This window comes from Mauremys reevesii, linkage group 2, assembly GCF_016161935.1.
Source record: "Mauremys reevesii isolate NIE-2019 linkage group 2, ASM1616193v1, whole genome shotgun sequence".
Taxonomy (NCBI): Eukaryota; Metazoa; Chordata; order Testudines; family Geoemydidae; genus Mauremys; species Mauremys reevesii.
In genome coordinates, this window is record NC_052624.1 from 16160539 (window position 1) to 16176621 (window position 16083).

General features: G+C 42.1%; 1 protein-coding gene across 11 annotated transcripts in view; it reads right to left on the minus strand.

Moving 5' to 3' along the window:
• The window catches only part of PRKAG2 (protein kinase AMP-activated non-catalytic subunit gamma 2), a 361996-nt gene that overhangs the window by 293553 nt on the left and 52360 nt on the right, over window positions 1-16083 (minus strand). For 7 of the 11 annotated variants that reach the window (XR_005593967.1, XR_005593965.1, XR_005593966.1 and 4 more), the window contains exon 1: window positions 3483-3666. The exons of the other annotated variants lie outside the window; for them this stretch is intronic. Coding sequence is in view for 2 of the 7 variants with exons in the window: in XM_039524125.1 (XP_039380059.1) it covers window positions 3483-3599 (117 nt within the window). In the remaining 5 variants the exon portion in view is untranslated. Of the gene's footprint in view, window positions 1-3482; window positions 3667-16083 lie in introns of those variants that run through there. 11 annotated transcript variants of the gene reach the window in all.

Sequence of the window (16083 nt, forward strand, 5' to 3'; positions counted from 1 at the left end):
CAAAGCTACTTCATTCTGATAAGTGGTATCTATTCTCCAGAGAACTGAATTTTCTTCCCCAACACAGAACTTGATACTATACTAACATGTGGGGAATGAGAAGAATACTTCTGATGACTCTGCCTCAAGGAATTCTTTCACAACCAAGACGACACCATCTATAACTACAACATCCCCACCAAAAGTCATTAAAAAAATCATCTGACTGGACACCACCCAGCAGACTAAGCCACGCGATGGATCATTATATCAGTTGTTTCAGGAAAAAAATTGACTGTGAAATCCTCAACAAATATTACATCGACCACAGTGACTGTATCACTGAGAGGATAGCTACACAGTCCTTGAAATCAAACTACCAGATGGTGATCAAACCAGCAGTTATAGAGTACACCATTGTAGTCCTTAATCATGACGACTACATCAATGAGGCCAACAGAAAAATCTCTGACACTACCTACTATACAGAACTCAAAGGCAACCCCACACCACAACTGACACAGGAGTTTAAAGATATCATTAAATCCTTCCCCAAAACAACTCCAAGAAAAAAAACCTCTATAACCTCATCCTCCACAAACTCACCCCTGGGACCATGTACATGTTTGCCAAGATACACTAACAAGGGGTCCCAGGCAGACCCATCATATCTGGCCACAGAACTCTTACTGAGGGAATATCAGGACTCTTAGAAACCATCCTCAAACCACTCACCACACAAAGAGCCAGCTTCCTCCAAGATACTACCAACTTCCTCCAGAAACTCTGCACCATTAACAACCCTCCCAGAACACTATCCTTGCCACCATGGATGTCACCTCTCAATCTACCAACATCCCTCACCATGACAGTATAGCTGTCTGCCTCAAACACCAAACAAGATAACATACAACACTCAGAAATCCACCCTTACACATTGCCAAACTCATCTATTTCATCTCCCTAATATACCAACCTCTTCATGGGCCACCTCAAGGAAGAATTACTGGAAAAATGCAGCATGAAACCAACAATATCCCTGAGATAGAGCAATGATATTTTCATCCACTGGACAGACAACCTAAGCGCCTTCAGAGATTTCCACCACAACTTTAACAACAACCATCTGTCCCTCAAACGACCTCTTATTAACACTCTCACATCAGCATCAACTTCCTGGACACCATAAATGGCTTCATCAATGGAACTCAACCAACAACAACAGACAAGAAACCTATCGATCACCATACACCATTACTCCACAGACCAAGCAACCACTTCAGATGCACCAAAAAAATCTGTTATCTACAGCCAGGCACTTAGATACCACACAATTTGCTCCAAAGAGAAAGTCCAGATATACACGTAAACATACTTAAAACAACCTTCACTAAACAAGGACATGCCCTCAGAGAAGCAGGTTGCATCATGGAAAGGGTTACGCAAAATATCCCAGGAGAGCCTGCTTCAATACAGGGAAAAACCCACTGACCCAATCCCATAGCTGTCATGTAGCATCTCACACTGGAACTCACAAATGCTATCATTAATCACTAAAGCCCATATCTGATGGGGATCACATCCTGAAAGAAATCTTTCCAAACCTCCTCTTCTGGCCTTCAAACAACCTCCCAACCCTGCCAATCTCATCATCAGAGGCAAGCTCCCCATAGACCAGGACACACCAACTCACAGTGACAAGAAAGGCTGCCAGGACAACAGATGCAAAGCCTGCAAACATATCTCCACTGCTACGATGATCAACACCCCCCCCCAAAACATCTTTCAAGATCCATGGGGCCTACACAAGTCAAAAATACGATATCACCCATGGGTGAACGCTTTTCACAAAGTCATGGCTCTGTATCGGACTTCTCAGTCCTTATTCTCAAAGGAAACTTGCACAACACCTTCAAATGATGAGCCTGGGAACTTAAATTCATAACACTGCTAAATACTAAAAACCATGGACTTAGACACAGTAGTTTTGTGGCTCATTACAACAATTTGTAACACACCCCACTGCCTGCTAACCCTTAATTGCCCACTTCATTTTAAGTTGTCTCCCACCACATCTCTCCCAACTTGTATTTAGCTCCGACACTGTTTTCCCATCCACAGACCTGAAGAAGAGCTCTGTGTAAGCTCAAAAGCTTGTACCTTTCCCCAGCAGAAGTTGGTCCCATAAAAGATATTTCCTCACCTATCTTGTCTCTCTAAGATCAGCAAAGTTAATAGAAGTTTTACTTGACTCAGTCATGCAGCATCAGATCTAAGGGCTTGGCTACACTTGTGAGTTACAGCGCATTAAAGGAGCCCCGGGCGCACTAGCTCACTACCTGTCCACACTGGCAAGGCACATAGAGAGCTCTGACTCTGCGGCTAGAGCGCTGCTGGTACTCCACCTCGGCCAGAGGAATAACGTTTGATGCGCCCCTGCTGGAGCGCCCCAGCATCAGTGTCAACGAGGTGTTGCATTACTGCGCTCTGATCAGCCTCTGGAAACGTCCCATAATCCCCTTAAGTCAAGTGGCCACTCTTGTCAGTATTTTGGCTATGCCCTTTGAAAGCTCCGTTTGACAGCCAGCATGCTTATCTGCTCCGAGACAAAACAACCATTACTGTGGAATGCTCTGAGTGAGAGAGAGAGGTGCGGGGGAGGGGACGTCTGCTGCTGTCTGAACTTACAAGACAGCATGCTGACATGCTCTCAGCACCCCAAAAACCCACTCTCTCTCCTCCCATATCCACACAACACACTCCCTGTCACACTCCACCCCACCCCATTTGGGAAGCATGTTGCAGCCACCTGCATGCTGGGATAGCTACCACAATACACTGCTCTCTGTGGCCATTGCAAGAGCTGCTAATGCCAGTGTACTGTCAGCTGTCAGTGTGACAGATTACAGCGCTTTCCCTACGGCGCTCTACGAAGGCTGTTTTAACTCAAAGTGCTCTACATCTGCCAGTGTAGCCATGCCCTAAGGGCTCCCTCCTGCAAGGCACTGAGCAATTCCTGAAGAGTGCCAGGTGTCCTCAATTCCCACTTGTGTTAAATGTACAAATCAGATTCTTTGCATGAGGAAAAGCAGAAAAAGGGTGTGTATTGTTCCTCAAAAATGGTAACTCTTAGTCGGGCTGTTTTAAAACATGTGTGCAAGAATGGCTTTGTTTTGTTAATGCGTGACATAAATAAGCAGGTATTTAGAATCTGGAGGACTTTCCCCACCAGACTATGATGATTATTTTAAAACAGGTCACATTTTAGGGCTGTAAGAGGGTGCACAAATTCTTTAGAGATCCAATGTGGGAATCCTCACAGACTATCTCCCTTTTATAGCCACACTCGCAATACTAGGAGGAAAGGAATAAACCTGCTGGGGTTAGTTGGTCACAGATTCTTCTCTCCTGCTCTGACTATGAGAAAAAAGAAGGCATCTGGGGTTGACCCATCAGTAGAGATAGTCAGGAAATGGAAATCCCTAAAAGAAGAAATTACTCACTTTGTACAGTAACGATGGTTCTTTGAGATGTGTCCCCCTATAGGTGCTCCATTGTAGGTGTGTCTGCGTCCCTTGCTGATTGGAGAACTCTGGTAGCAATCCACCCTGCACGCACATGCGCTGCTCCCCACCTGCCACGAGTTCCTTCTCTACCACAGAGTCAACTACAAACTCCAAAGTAGAGGGGAGGTGTCATAGGTCTCACCCCCACTTGGAGCTGTTGGGTTCACAAGATGGGGACCTGCATGGATCCTTCTAAACTTAAATCCTAGTTTAGATCTGGTAAAAGCTGCCACCACCCAATAATGTACGTGTATTGGGACACAGTCCTTCCCCCCAAATCCTTGGGGATCCCAAGAGCCCCAAATCCATGGAGTTCTTACACCTAGGAGAAATAAACCATTCCCCCCTTCTTCTCTCCCCCCTCCCTTTTCCTAGGAGAGATACCGGGATCCAACTACAGAGGGATGCCTCCCTCCTCCCCTTTCCCTGAGAATTCACCCAAGGAAAGATCAACCAAGTCCTTAACAGAAAAGATTTATTAAAGAATAAAAAGAAAGTAACTTGTCTCTGTAATACCAAAATGGAACAATACACAGAGTCTAACCTATAAACCTGGAGAGAATTCCCCCTCCCCCTTTCTTTCTCAGTAAAAGCAAAGTAACAGCAAACAGAAATAAAGAATTTCCTTCAGCAAACACTCACAATTGCAAATGTAGAAATCAAATTATAAGACTAATCCGCCTTTCTAATTAATACTCACTATTGGATAGTAGGAACTACTCCAGGAGAACTTGGAGACATGACTGGCCTCTCTTAACTCCCAAGAGAGACTCTAACAAAGAACACAGACAAAGGCTTCCCTCCACAGAGATTTGAAATTATCTTGTCCCTGATTGGTCCTCTGGTCAGGTGGTCATCAGGTACTGCATGTTAACCCTTTACAGGTAAAAGAGACCTTAACCCTGATCTGTTTATTTATGACAGGAGGAGAGTGGGTCATGGAGCACCCATAGGGCCACACATCTCGAAGAACCATCATTACTACACAAGGTAACTTCTTCTTCGAGTAGTGTCCCTATGGGTGCTCCACTGCAGGTGACTCCCAAGCAATGCCCACCATTGGAGGCTGGGACTTTGAAGTCAAGTCTGGTATGGATGATAGTACTGTGGCACCAAATTTGGCATCTGCAGCTGAATCTGCCCAGGATGGCATAATGTCCTGCAAAGGTGTGTGCAGATGCTCAGGTAGCTGCTCTGCAGATGTATGATATAGGGATACTCTTGGAGAAGGATGCAGAAGAGGAGACCAACCTTGTAGAATTTGTGCGTATTGAAGATGGGGGAGTTACATTACATAATTGGTAACAGAGTTTACCTCAGCCAGAGATCCACTTAGAGAGGCTCTGAGCTGAAATCACTGTACCTTTTGACCTATCTACAACAGAGTGGAAAAGTCTCAGATTTTCTGAAGGCTCTTATCCTGACCAAATAGAAGGCCAAGTTTCTCCTCACGTCGAGCGTATGGAGGACGGCTTTCTTATTTTCCTGATAAGGTTTGAGATAAAAGACTGGAAGAGGAATAAGCTGATTGATATGAAATATGGAAGTCACCTTGGGAGTGAACTTCAGATTTAGTCTAAGCGTGACCTTGTCAGGGAAGAACACAGTGAAAGTGGGATGTGCCATCCGAGCTGCTATTTCCCCAATCCTTCTCACAGAGGTGATGGCAATGCAGAACACCGTCTTCATGGAAAGCTGAGTTAATAAACAAGTGGCCATAGGTTCAAATGCTGGCCTAGTCAGACCTTTTAATACTAGGTTGAGATCCCATTGAGGTAAGGGAAGTCTGGGTTATGGAAAGAGGTTCGCTATGCCTTTGAGAAACCTCTTCATATGGGAGAAGACTGGAGTATACTTCTACCTGCTGAGGGAAGGTTGCAATTGCTGCTAGATGAACCTACAGTGAAATGATAGAGATTGCCAATTTCTGGAGAGTCAAAAAGTAGTCTAGGATCACTAGTAGGGTGTATATATTAGGGATGACACCTTTGGGCAGGCACCAGATTTGGAATCTCTTCAATTTTTGTAGATAAGTACAGCAAGTAGCTCCTTTCCTACTGTGTAATACCACCTTCTGTACCTCCTCACAGCAAGTCTCTGTGCTGTGTGATACAGCAGGGCCAGGGAGCAGTGGGAGAGGGGAGATATATAAACCCTAGGCTAATTAAGGTGTGGTTCCCTGTAGACTAGGGAGGCTTGCTACAGGTTAATTGGAACACCTGTAGTCAATTAAGGCCCTGTCAGGAACCTAATAAAACCCTCTGCATCAGGCAGTCAGGGTGTGTGAGGAAGAAGAGAGGACTAGAGTTTGGAGGTGTGTTGCTGAGACTTGAAAGACCAGAGAACCCAAGTAAGGGAGACCCTGCCCCAGCAGGGCAGGGAGACTCCATCCCAGGAGTGATGCCAGGGTTTCTGGCGCCCTAAGCAGAATTCGGAGGGCGGCATTTTGTGCGCTCCCCACGGGGCGCGCAGGAGCTTCCGGTTCCACTTCATCGCACCACCGAAGAAGGACCCTCCGCCAAAATGCCACAGGCGACAGCGGCAGTCATTGAGCTGCTCAATTGCCTGCCGCTGTTTTCCGCCGCACATCGGCAGAAGGTCCTTCCTCGGCAGCGCAATGGGACCGGAACCAGAAGCTCCCGTGCGCCCTGTGGGGAGCGCACAAAATGCCACCCTCCGAATCCTGGCGCTCTAGGCGACCGCCTAAGGTCACCTAATGGAAGCGCCGGCTCTGCTCCATCCTCCAGCATCAAAGACCAAGGGTAACCCTGGGCCTCTGTGAAGGACCATGCCCTGAGAAGGCAGTCATCCAGGTAAGGATAAATCATGACGACTTGATACCGTAAGTGGGCCGCAACTACTGAGAGGACCTTGGAGAATACTCTTGGGGCTGATGAGAGGCCGAAAGGGAGTAATCTGTATTAGTAGTGGTCTTGCCCTAGCATGAACCTGAGGTAACGTCTGTGGCTCAGTATGATCAAGATGTGAAAATAAGCATCTTGGAAGTTGAGGACAGAGAACCAGTCTCCTTTTTTCTAACACTGGAATGATTGTTGATAACGTGACCATCTTGAACTTCTGAGGCGTGATAAACTTGTTGAGCACTCTGAAGTCCAGTATGGGTCTGCAACCCCCTTTTTAATTTGATATCAGGAAGTAATGAAACTACTGAGCACCCATTCTGGGAGAACAGGTAGATCCTACTCCCGTAATAAAAGAGGCACTCTCAAATTGAAGGATTGCAAAGTGAGACTGAGGAGAAATGTGTATGCATGTGGATGACTTAAAGGCCTCGGGTTTAATATGAGTACAATAAAATGGCGATTAGCACCCAGGAAAGGCTTTTGCCCCCCTCTGGGCCTTTTTTTCCATCTTGCTTGAAGAACTGAGTCTGGGCTAAACAATTTAAAGAAAAACCGAATCATGCTATGAAATTTTTTCTTTTAATCCAAAAAAATTGGTTTGAATCTCACAGTCTGATCTACAAACTATGGAATTCCTGCATGTCTCAATTCTAACATGAAAACATGCCTTCTCCTCCCCCACTCCTTCTTACTTTAAAAATATGAAGCAAGAGAAACAGATTGCATGAGTACATCCCAAGCATACAGAATAGTTAATGGTTTAGTCACCATTTTAAGATTATTTATTGAAAACACTTCTGAATTTGGCCAGCTTCTAACATCTATAAAAAGTAATTTAACAACTCCCCATTTCTTTCTCCCTCCCAAGATGATTATGGATAAGATTTTATAGTTCTTACCATTACTTAATAACTCACATTTATATAGTACCTCTCATGCCAAAAGGTTTCCAACCACTTTTCAAAACTACAGGCCAGGTTTTCAAAGTCATACCCATGCAGTTATTTATTAATTATAGGCATATGTTTGCGCACAACTATCTAATGCTTGATGTGTGTTCAAATATTTGTGTATGCATTTTACTAGTTAGGCACCTAGTAGCTATGTGATTGTGCAAATATCTGATTTCTGAACATAAGCTTGGCATGTATATATAGCTATAGATACTGTAGATATATACAATTGCACAAGCCTAGATATGAAACATTGTGTGCATGCATAGGATCAAGTTAAGTGCAGCAACCTCTATGGTGCAGCAGAGAATAAGTGCACAATATGCTGTACAACTGTGTATGACTAAGGAAGGCTTTGTAATAGAAGAAATTGTCCAGATCACTCCATTAAATGTTACTTACAAATGTATTATGTGCACAAATTCCTAAGAGGCAGTGAGAAGGTGGATCCAAAATTCCAGCTTTGCCAGGCCTTTGTTAAGCAGTATTTGCACGCCTCCAAAAAAATAGTTTTATATAAACCTTACCCAGTCACCTGCTAAATTATAATCTATAAAATCACTTACATTGTGATGAATAAATATTATAACTCAATCACTGCTAATAAAAATAAATAACAAAGATCAATTGTAGTGTTTTTTAATTCTGTTTAAATTGTTAAATCTTCATAGATACATTTTATTAATCATTCCTGCTATTATAATCCAAGTCTTAAAAAGAATAAAGGATTTATATTCTAAAACTCTTATCTATTCAGACTGACTAGATAATTTTCTAAATTATGAAGGGAAGTAATACAATGAAATAAATAATTATTAAAATCATAGAATATCAGGATTAGAAGGGACCTCAGGAGATCATCTAGTCCAACCCCCTGCTCAAAGCAGGACCAATCCCCAGACAGTTTTTTACCCCCATTCCCTAAATGGCCCCCTCAAGGGCTGAACTCACAACCCTGGTTTAGCAGGCCAATGCTCTAACCACTGAGCTATCTTCTATTATGAATGAGCAAAATAATTATTTATAGCCCAAAAGATCAAAAACTTTGAGGACGCAGATTTATAACCAATCTAATGACCCAATTCTGCAAAGACTTACACGAATAGTCCCATTGAGGTTAACGAGCAGAGTTACACAGATGTTTGCAAGATCAGGGCCTAATTCCTCACACTCAATGTTTTAAGGTTCTCTTCCCTATCAGTCCAATAAGATACATTCACATTTTTCCAAAACATACTCTATTTCCTCCCCTTTTTGGTCTAGGTATAAATTCTAATCCTATAAATTTAAAATTAGAAGTAGTTATTTTTAATGATTTCCCAAAGGAGAAGTGAAATGACTTCTTATTAGAATCATAGAATATCAGGGTTGGAAGGGACCTCAGAAGGTCATCTAGTCTAGGACCAATCCCCAGACAGATTTTTACCCCAGATCCCTAAATGGCCCCCTCAAGGATTGAGCTCACAACCTTGGGTGTAGCAGGCCAATGCTCAAACCACTGAGCTATCCTTCCCTTCTTGAGTATGCTCTTATTTATGGTCTGTAGTGCTCAGATTTAAAGATCTAGCTGTTTAACTAATATGTATATATAGCAGAAATCACACGAGCACGCAGATCTGGGTGAAGATCTGGCCCCTCCACTTTAAATTAACAGGGTTTTTATCTGCTATTATTAAACTTCACCATTTATAATTTACTACTCACTTACTACTAGTCATAATCCATGGAAAAGCAGTGGAAGATAATTCTGTCAATCCCTAGGCTCATTTACAGGCATTTTCCTGAAATTTATTTCATTGCTTCACAGGCTACTGTAGCTACTAAAATCCCAGCAAGAACATTCTGGTTGACTTCATTAGACTGCAGTTACCCAAGATTAATTTCCAACTGCACATCACGTTTTAGTTTAGTAAAGGTAACAGGTGCTGCTGGAACATAACTGCTGAGAACAGCTATAGCTAAGGTGACCAGATGTCCCATTTTTATAGAGACAGTCCTGTTTTTTGGGACTTTTTCTTATATAGATACCTATTACCCACCACCCCCATCCCGTTTTTTCACAGTTGCTATCTGGTCACCCAAGCTATAGCCCCAGAGAAAAAGTGGGGTGGAAGAGGATGGGTTTATCATTCTGAGCTAATATCTATCATCACTTTTAAATGGGCATGTAATTATGCTACAAAAATAAATGTGACTGCAATCAGAATACTGTTATCTATACCAAGAAAATTATGACATCATATTTCAAGACCACGATTAAGAAATCTAATACGTTATTCTCCGAACACCCGCCACTATCCCATTTCCCTACCTCAAAATATCTTAGTTATATGTGTCTGTTTTAATTGCAGTGCTACAATATCCAACGGAATAACATCTTTCAGTAAAACTTGCTGGACAGTAAAGAATTCACACTGCAAATAAAACCAGTCTGAAGTATTTTGTTTTACCTCTAGGTGGTAGGCTAGCTTCCAAACAGGAACAAATCCCATGAACAGCGTTCGGAGGCCGTACAGAGAAATCCTTGGGCAATGATCAGCAATTTATAGTATACTCTTTAGAACTTCATAATACTACTTTTCCTTCTCCAACTTCCATTAGTCTAAGGAAACTTTACTAGCTGACTGGAATCCATCAGTTAGAGCAGAAGACTGGGAGTCAGGATACCTGGGTTCTAATCCCAAACTCTGCTAATGACTTCTTGTGCGACTTTGGGCAAAACCATTTAAACACTGTGCCTCAATTTCCCAGTTCCCACAATCTGCTTCTAACAGGCCTATCAACAAGAATAATTTTTCCATACCAAACCGTGCAGTCACCTCTAGGGTAGAATGCAGCAGCTGTATAACAGAGCACAGCAACAGCAGCTTAGGACAGAGAATGAAGACACCAACATTTATTTGTTTTTACTTATGCTAAAAAGAGAACCAACAAGAAGTGTGTCATTCATCACTCTGACCACCTTTAGTATGCTGGATACTGTTCTCCGATCTTTCATCCATGTTTTTGTCTTTTTAGACTGTAAACTCTCAGAAAGACTGTGTCTTTCTACAGGGTTATGCACTAAGTACCAACCACATTTTGAGTACTACTGCAAAATAAATAATGCAGCATCCAACTAAAATTAAAGGAAGAATTTTAGGTAGGCAGAATACAAAGACCCAAGCTGGAATTTGCTAAGACACCAAGAGCAAGCCTTGATAATAGTACCATGTGATCTTTAATAATCAGTAGCGATCAAGAGCTGTACAAATTGCCCCACCATCTCCCGACCCCTTAATAGAGCTTACTCCCTCTGGATACTTACAGAACATCTCTGTCAGGGATGTCTTATCCCTGGAGCACGTGAAAATATTTCTGATGAAATAACTTTATGCCTTTGGAATGCACCAAGTGTCAGGTATTTGGGTGGGGGAACCGAAAGTATCTCCCCTCGAAGGTTCAAGATATCCCTGAAACTTACCCTATCCCCATTTCAAAAACACAAGTTGAACTCTCTGCTATGCTACCAACATACCCAGTATACTTTTCAGCAACAGAGAATAAACATTTCCAGCAAAGTGCAGTTTAATGTATCTGTTTCCCCAGTGCTGCTGCCTCTTGCTGAGAAAAAGCATTTTTGCTTAAATTTGAAAACAAATGAATAAATGTCCTTCAGCCTTCCTCTCTGCAAGCACCTGGGATAATGGAAGTCATCATATGCCAAGACAGACTATTTCTTTGGGAACCCCTCGTTGAACTATTGTTAGCACATCAGTGGATATGACAAACTAGTGAGATCTGGGTGAAGTGGTACACAGTTTCATAACATTATTCTTTGGATGATTTATTCTTTAGTTTGGAACCTGATTAGTCTCTTAGGGTTGTCAACGCAGAGCAGAGAAAATAAAATATTAGCATTATAGCACTCAGGATTGACCATAATTATCAGTGCACTGAAATGTTATGAACATGTGCTATTTTTGGGGAGAGAAAGAGAGACAATTTTAAATTGAACCCATCAACAAAACCTTGCAATGCTATTTAGAAGTTAGAGTGTGGAGCCACATTTTTTAAAGCAATGATGACATCTAAGTAGCATTAGTTTTAGAGCTATTTTGGTTTGCTTTTACTCTTAGGAGGCAAGAGGCAATCTACGCCCATAAATTCTCCTCCCTTTTCAGCCTTTACTTGTCTATATTCTTTTTCAGCTGTTAACTCTCAGAGTCTAGAATACTTCACAGAAGGAAGAGACATTGGACTAGGCCTGCTGCTCTCATGCTTTAAGTTACTGAAGTGCGTAAGTACTTAGCTGATTCTGGGCCACAATTAGTAACTATCCTCCCTCCCTGCAATACTGAGGAATTCATTAACTCTCCCATCTAAGTACAGCCCTAGTTCCGCTTGTGCAATCTGAAAATAGCATAGTACAAGGCAATATGGCCGCTGGCTAAAGAGTGCTGTGTGTTGGCATATATCTGCCTGCATTTTTTGCAATGGCATTACCAATCCACTCCCAAGACCTCCAAGTGTAGAATTTCCCTCACCAAGGGCCCAAGCCAACAACCATGGAAGTCAACGGAACTTCAATTGGCACCGGATCAGGCCCAAAGGCTGGTCCCAAATGAAAGCCAGCCCAGCGAGCGTTCTGACAATCCCCACAGCCCTTATTTGTCTGCCTACTGTCACTTAGGCTGTGATCTCATAAGCCCGGGCTGATCTAGGCGACTATTTGAATAGGAGATCGTCAAGGAGAACAAATCACAAGAGCCATTGCTGATTCAGTAGGTGGCACTCTTCCTGCTGAGTCACTTTCTGGCCTCACCTTTCTTTTAACAGAAACAGGCTCACTGCCATGGTTTGAGCTAGGGTGACCAGATGTCTTGATTTTATAGGGACAGTCTTGATTTTTGGGTCTTTTTCTTATATAGGCTCCTATTACCCCCCACCCCTGTCCTGATTTTTCACACTTGCTGTCTGGTCACCCTAGTTTGAGCTACTACTCCCAATCAGAGGAGGAGAGCCATATTCCTTCAGAGAACGTGTATGGGAGCATTGAGAGAAGAGAAGATAATTCAGTTTACAAATCTATTCAGTCCCTGGCCTCTCTGCCAGACTGCCAGTCCTAACTCTTGTGGTGGTTGCTGTCATGTGGACACTTGTTGACTGGAAACTGGACTGAGACCAGCAACTCATTTCACGTAAAATAAAAAGCAGCCATGTGACGCAGCAGTTCAGAGACATATGCTCAAGTCACACAAATCAAGGCAGGTGAATAGCAACATCCTCCATGGCCACTAGATACTTTAAACACAGATCTTTAAAAAGTTCAAATTGTTGTTCTAAAAATCAAACACCCATTCAACTTTTTTCTTGAGACGTAACAAACAGCAATCTGCCGCTCAATTTAGTTTTTCATGGCAGGCTAATCATTTTTCTCACAAAAGGATGGATTTGGCAGGACAATTGAGAGCAGACTACAGTGAACGTGACTATTTGAATTCAAAGCATCCAATGCTGTGTTTTGCTTTCTTTTCTCAGCTTTAATTTAATCACTAAGAGCTTGATCCTGTGTGAAGTGCTGAGCTCCTTCAACACCAAAACACTCTCAGAGATCTCAATACCTTCAAAGACCAGTTCCTAAATGATAAATTGAATATGATGCTTCAGTGCAGCTACAATGCTCTAAATTCTATACATCTGAACAACCTAAATATTCATTAGGGTTTGGATTTTCTGAACACTACAAGGAACTCAGAGCATAAATGTGACTAAAAGACTTTCCACGGGACATGTGCGTCCAACTTATTTGGGTGTTTTTTCAAAATCTCATCCTAATTCAATTCATATATTTAATAAAATACTGCTGTGCATACATAAGCAATATACATCCCATTCCTTGGTGGCATTTACCATGACCAATATAGGTCTTCTCAAGTGCTTGTTTTCTCAAGCGCTACACACGGAGACACAGTCAAACAAACTATTTTGGAAGGACAACTGCAAGGTGAGATTTCTTTCTGAAATCAGGCCAAAGTTCATTCAGCCTACCTTGATTTTTCTGCCTATTAGATGCACCACCTGAAGCACCAAGAGGCACTACAATTAACTGCAAATCCCTTTTCAGTTTGTGAAGACCTGGGAAATGGTCAGAACCACAGCTTAAAAACTTCGGGTGGGAGAAGGGGATAAGCACTGAATTGCTTCACAGTATCCTAAACTTCGACAATTTCAGTTGAAACTTCAACACAACAGTAGACAAGGCAGGCTCAAGATAAATTTAAATTAATAAAATAATAAAATTCTTACTTTCTTTTTCTGCTAATTTAGGCAGATGTGTGTTTTGAAGATAAATTTAAATAGAACCTTATTCCTTTTCAAGAAAGAAAAACACAAACCAGCCTTTGACTAGACAACTCCTTTCCTCCTTCCATAAAATGAGAAAGAATCTGTCAATCCCATCCACTTTTCTGTATCTCAAGCCTCATTACTGGGTGTTGGGGATCAGCATGACATTGACAATCTGCTAATACTAAATACCAGTATTTTCCAGTGTTTACATGTCAGCTTTTATGATAAAGGATCCCAAAAGTTCTTTGCAAGGTGTATTTATTTATACAGGAGTCCATTCCCTAGCCACAGAAGTGTAGCTGGTTCTGATGTGAAACATGACAACTGTTTTTATACAATGATCAGCAAAGGTGCAGTAACTCTCCTATAAACACTTCCAGTAACACGCCTCATTACCAATAAACTCCTATGAACTGGTGCCACATCCCTACAGAAAAACCTTGAATCAATCCTTACTTCCTTCTCATTACCTTGTGACCTACCATTTCCATCCATCATCCCCCAAAAACCTGCACTGCCACCGACCTAGTTAAATCATAGCCTCTATTCATCTGTATTCTACTCACCTGTGCATAATGTCCATGTGCCACTAAACAGATGTGCTATCTCCATAGTGGTAATTAACAAGGTAGAAAGAAAATATGCAGCCTCAATATAACAACCTTATCATATAAGAGAGAAGTATCAGGGACTCCATGAATCCACCAGGGACTTGATGACCAGTACATGGAAGGTGCTCAGCACTATAGTGAAGAGTAGCAGTATAAAAATTAAAGAAAGAAAGAAAAAGCTTTCTGGCTTATTAGGCACTTCAGTGAGTGTTTCAAACAGAAAGCAAGGAAGACAAATTATTTTTGTATTTAAGGTAACTGTACAAGTCATCAGTTTACAGTGGACAGCTGATTTCAGAGGAACACAGAGAGAGTTGCATCTCAACTTGGTCTATTAATTCTATCAATCCTGATGCTGTCATTTTGGCAACCAACCAGCTTCCCAGTTTAAAATAAATTTTAAAAAACCTGCTCCTCTCACTGCTGTTGCAGCTGCTCACTTCTGGCCTGATTTTCCATGGTGCTGACTACTCACAACTCCCACTGAAATCACTGATAGCCGACAGTACCCAGGGCCTCTGAAAATCAGAGCTCTTGTCAAGAGGTCAAAGAACCATAACTTAGTCCTACAGAGATGAAGAGTAATAAAATCAATTTTCATCCTCCATGAATTAAGATGCAGATGATCAATACCAATGGCTCATCTGCTCCCTCCAGAATTTTAAAAGTGAGATCTTGGGAAAAAGGCCAGGATGTGGAACAGGACCCTGAACATCCTCAATGCAGGGGATGCATTGGAAAGTCTAGCCAGTCTTTTTCATCTCTAGCTTCTATAAATATACTAAGGTTACAGTGAAGTCACTGAAAGCTGAAGATGAGGTATCTTATTAAAGGTGGAACTGGTAACAATGTCTACAGTTAAGGTTCCCTGACCCTACCCTACCCTGAGATCCTGTTTTCAATTGCTCAGAACTTTGCCAAGCTTTAACCATTCAGGCTGAAGCTTTCCATGCTCGTTGTCTGTCTTTGGCTGAATTTTATTTATTTAAATTTCAGCTAAAGTAGTTAAGCCACTTCCAAGAACAAAATTAGAGAAAAATACATTGTTTTGCCCATGTTTTTTAAAAAAATAAAATAAAAACAATCTTACAACCATTTCATTGAGAAGCACTACAGCAGTGGTCCCCAGCGTGGTGCCCGTGGGCGCCAAGGCGCCCGCCGGGGCATTTATGTGCGCCCGCCTAGTGCCCAGCAGGGGAGAGAAGCCGCAGCCCCACGCCTGCCGGGGACCGAGAACTCCGGGGCTGCAGGCTGCGGGTGCCGGTGTTCTCTGTCCCTGGCAGATGTGGGGCTGCAGCTTCTCTCCGGCTTCTCTGGGGCTGCAGGCGCCGATGTTCTCAGTCCCCATCAGGCACAGGGCCACGGCTTAAGCCGGAGAGAAACCGTGGCCTCACGCCTGCTGGGGACAGAGAACTCTGGGGCTGCAGGCTTCATTCTATGTTAAAGTAAGAATAAAAAATATATTTGGACCAGCAGTTCAACAATGTTTTACTTTTTTAAATAAATAAGATGAAAACTGTTTATGATATTTATTTTGTAAAAACCCCTTAATTTTTCTTACATAGATAAAAAAAGAGCAAATTCACATGGTAAGGTGAAAGAGTAATTGCCGAATAATTTAATTAATACCTTTTACATGTAAAATTACCCTTTTTATCTTATGGATTCATATATTATGTAATATTAAATATGATGTTTTCATATTATTTAATGTACAAATACAAAATAAGCTTTGAAAAATTGTTGGTGCTGGCCACACTCTTCTGAAAACATGAATGTG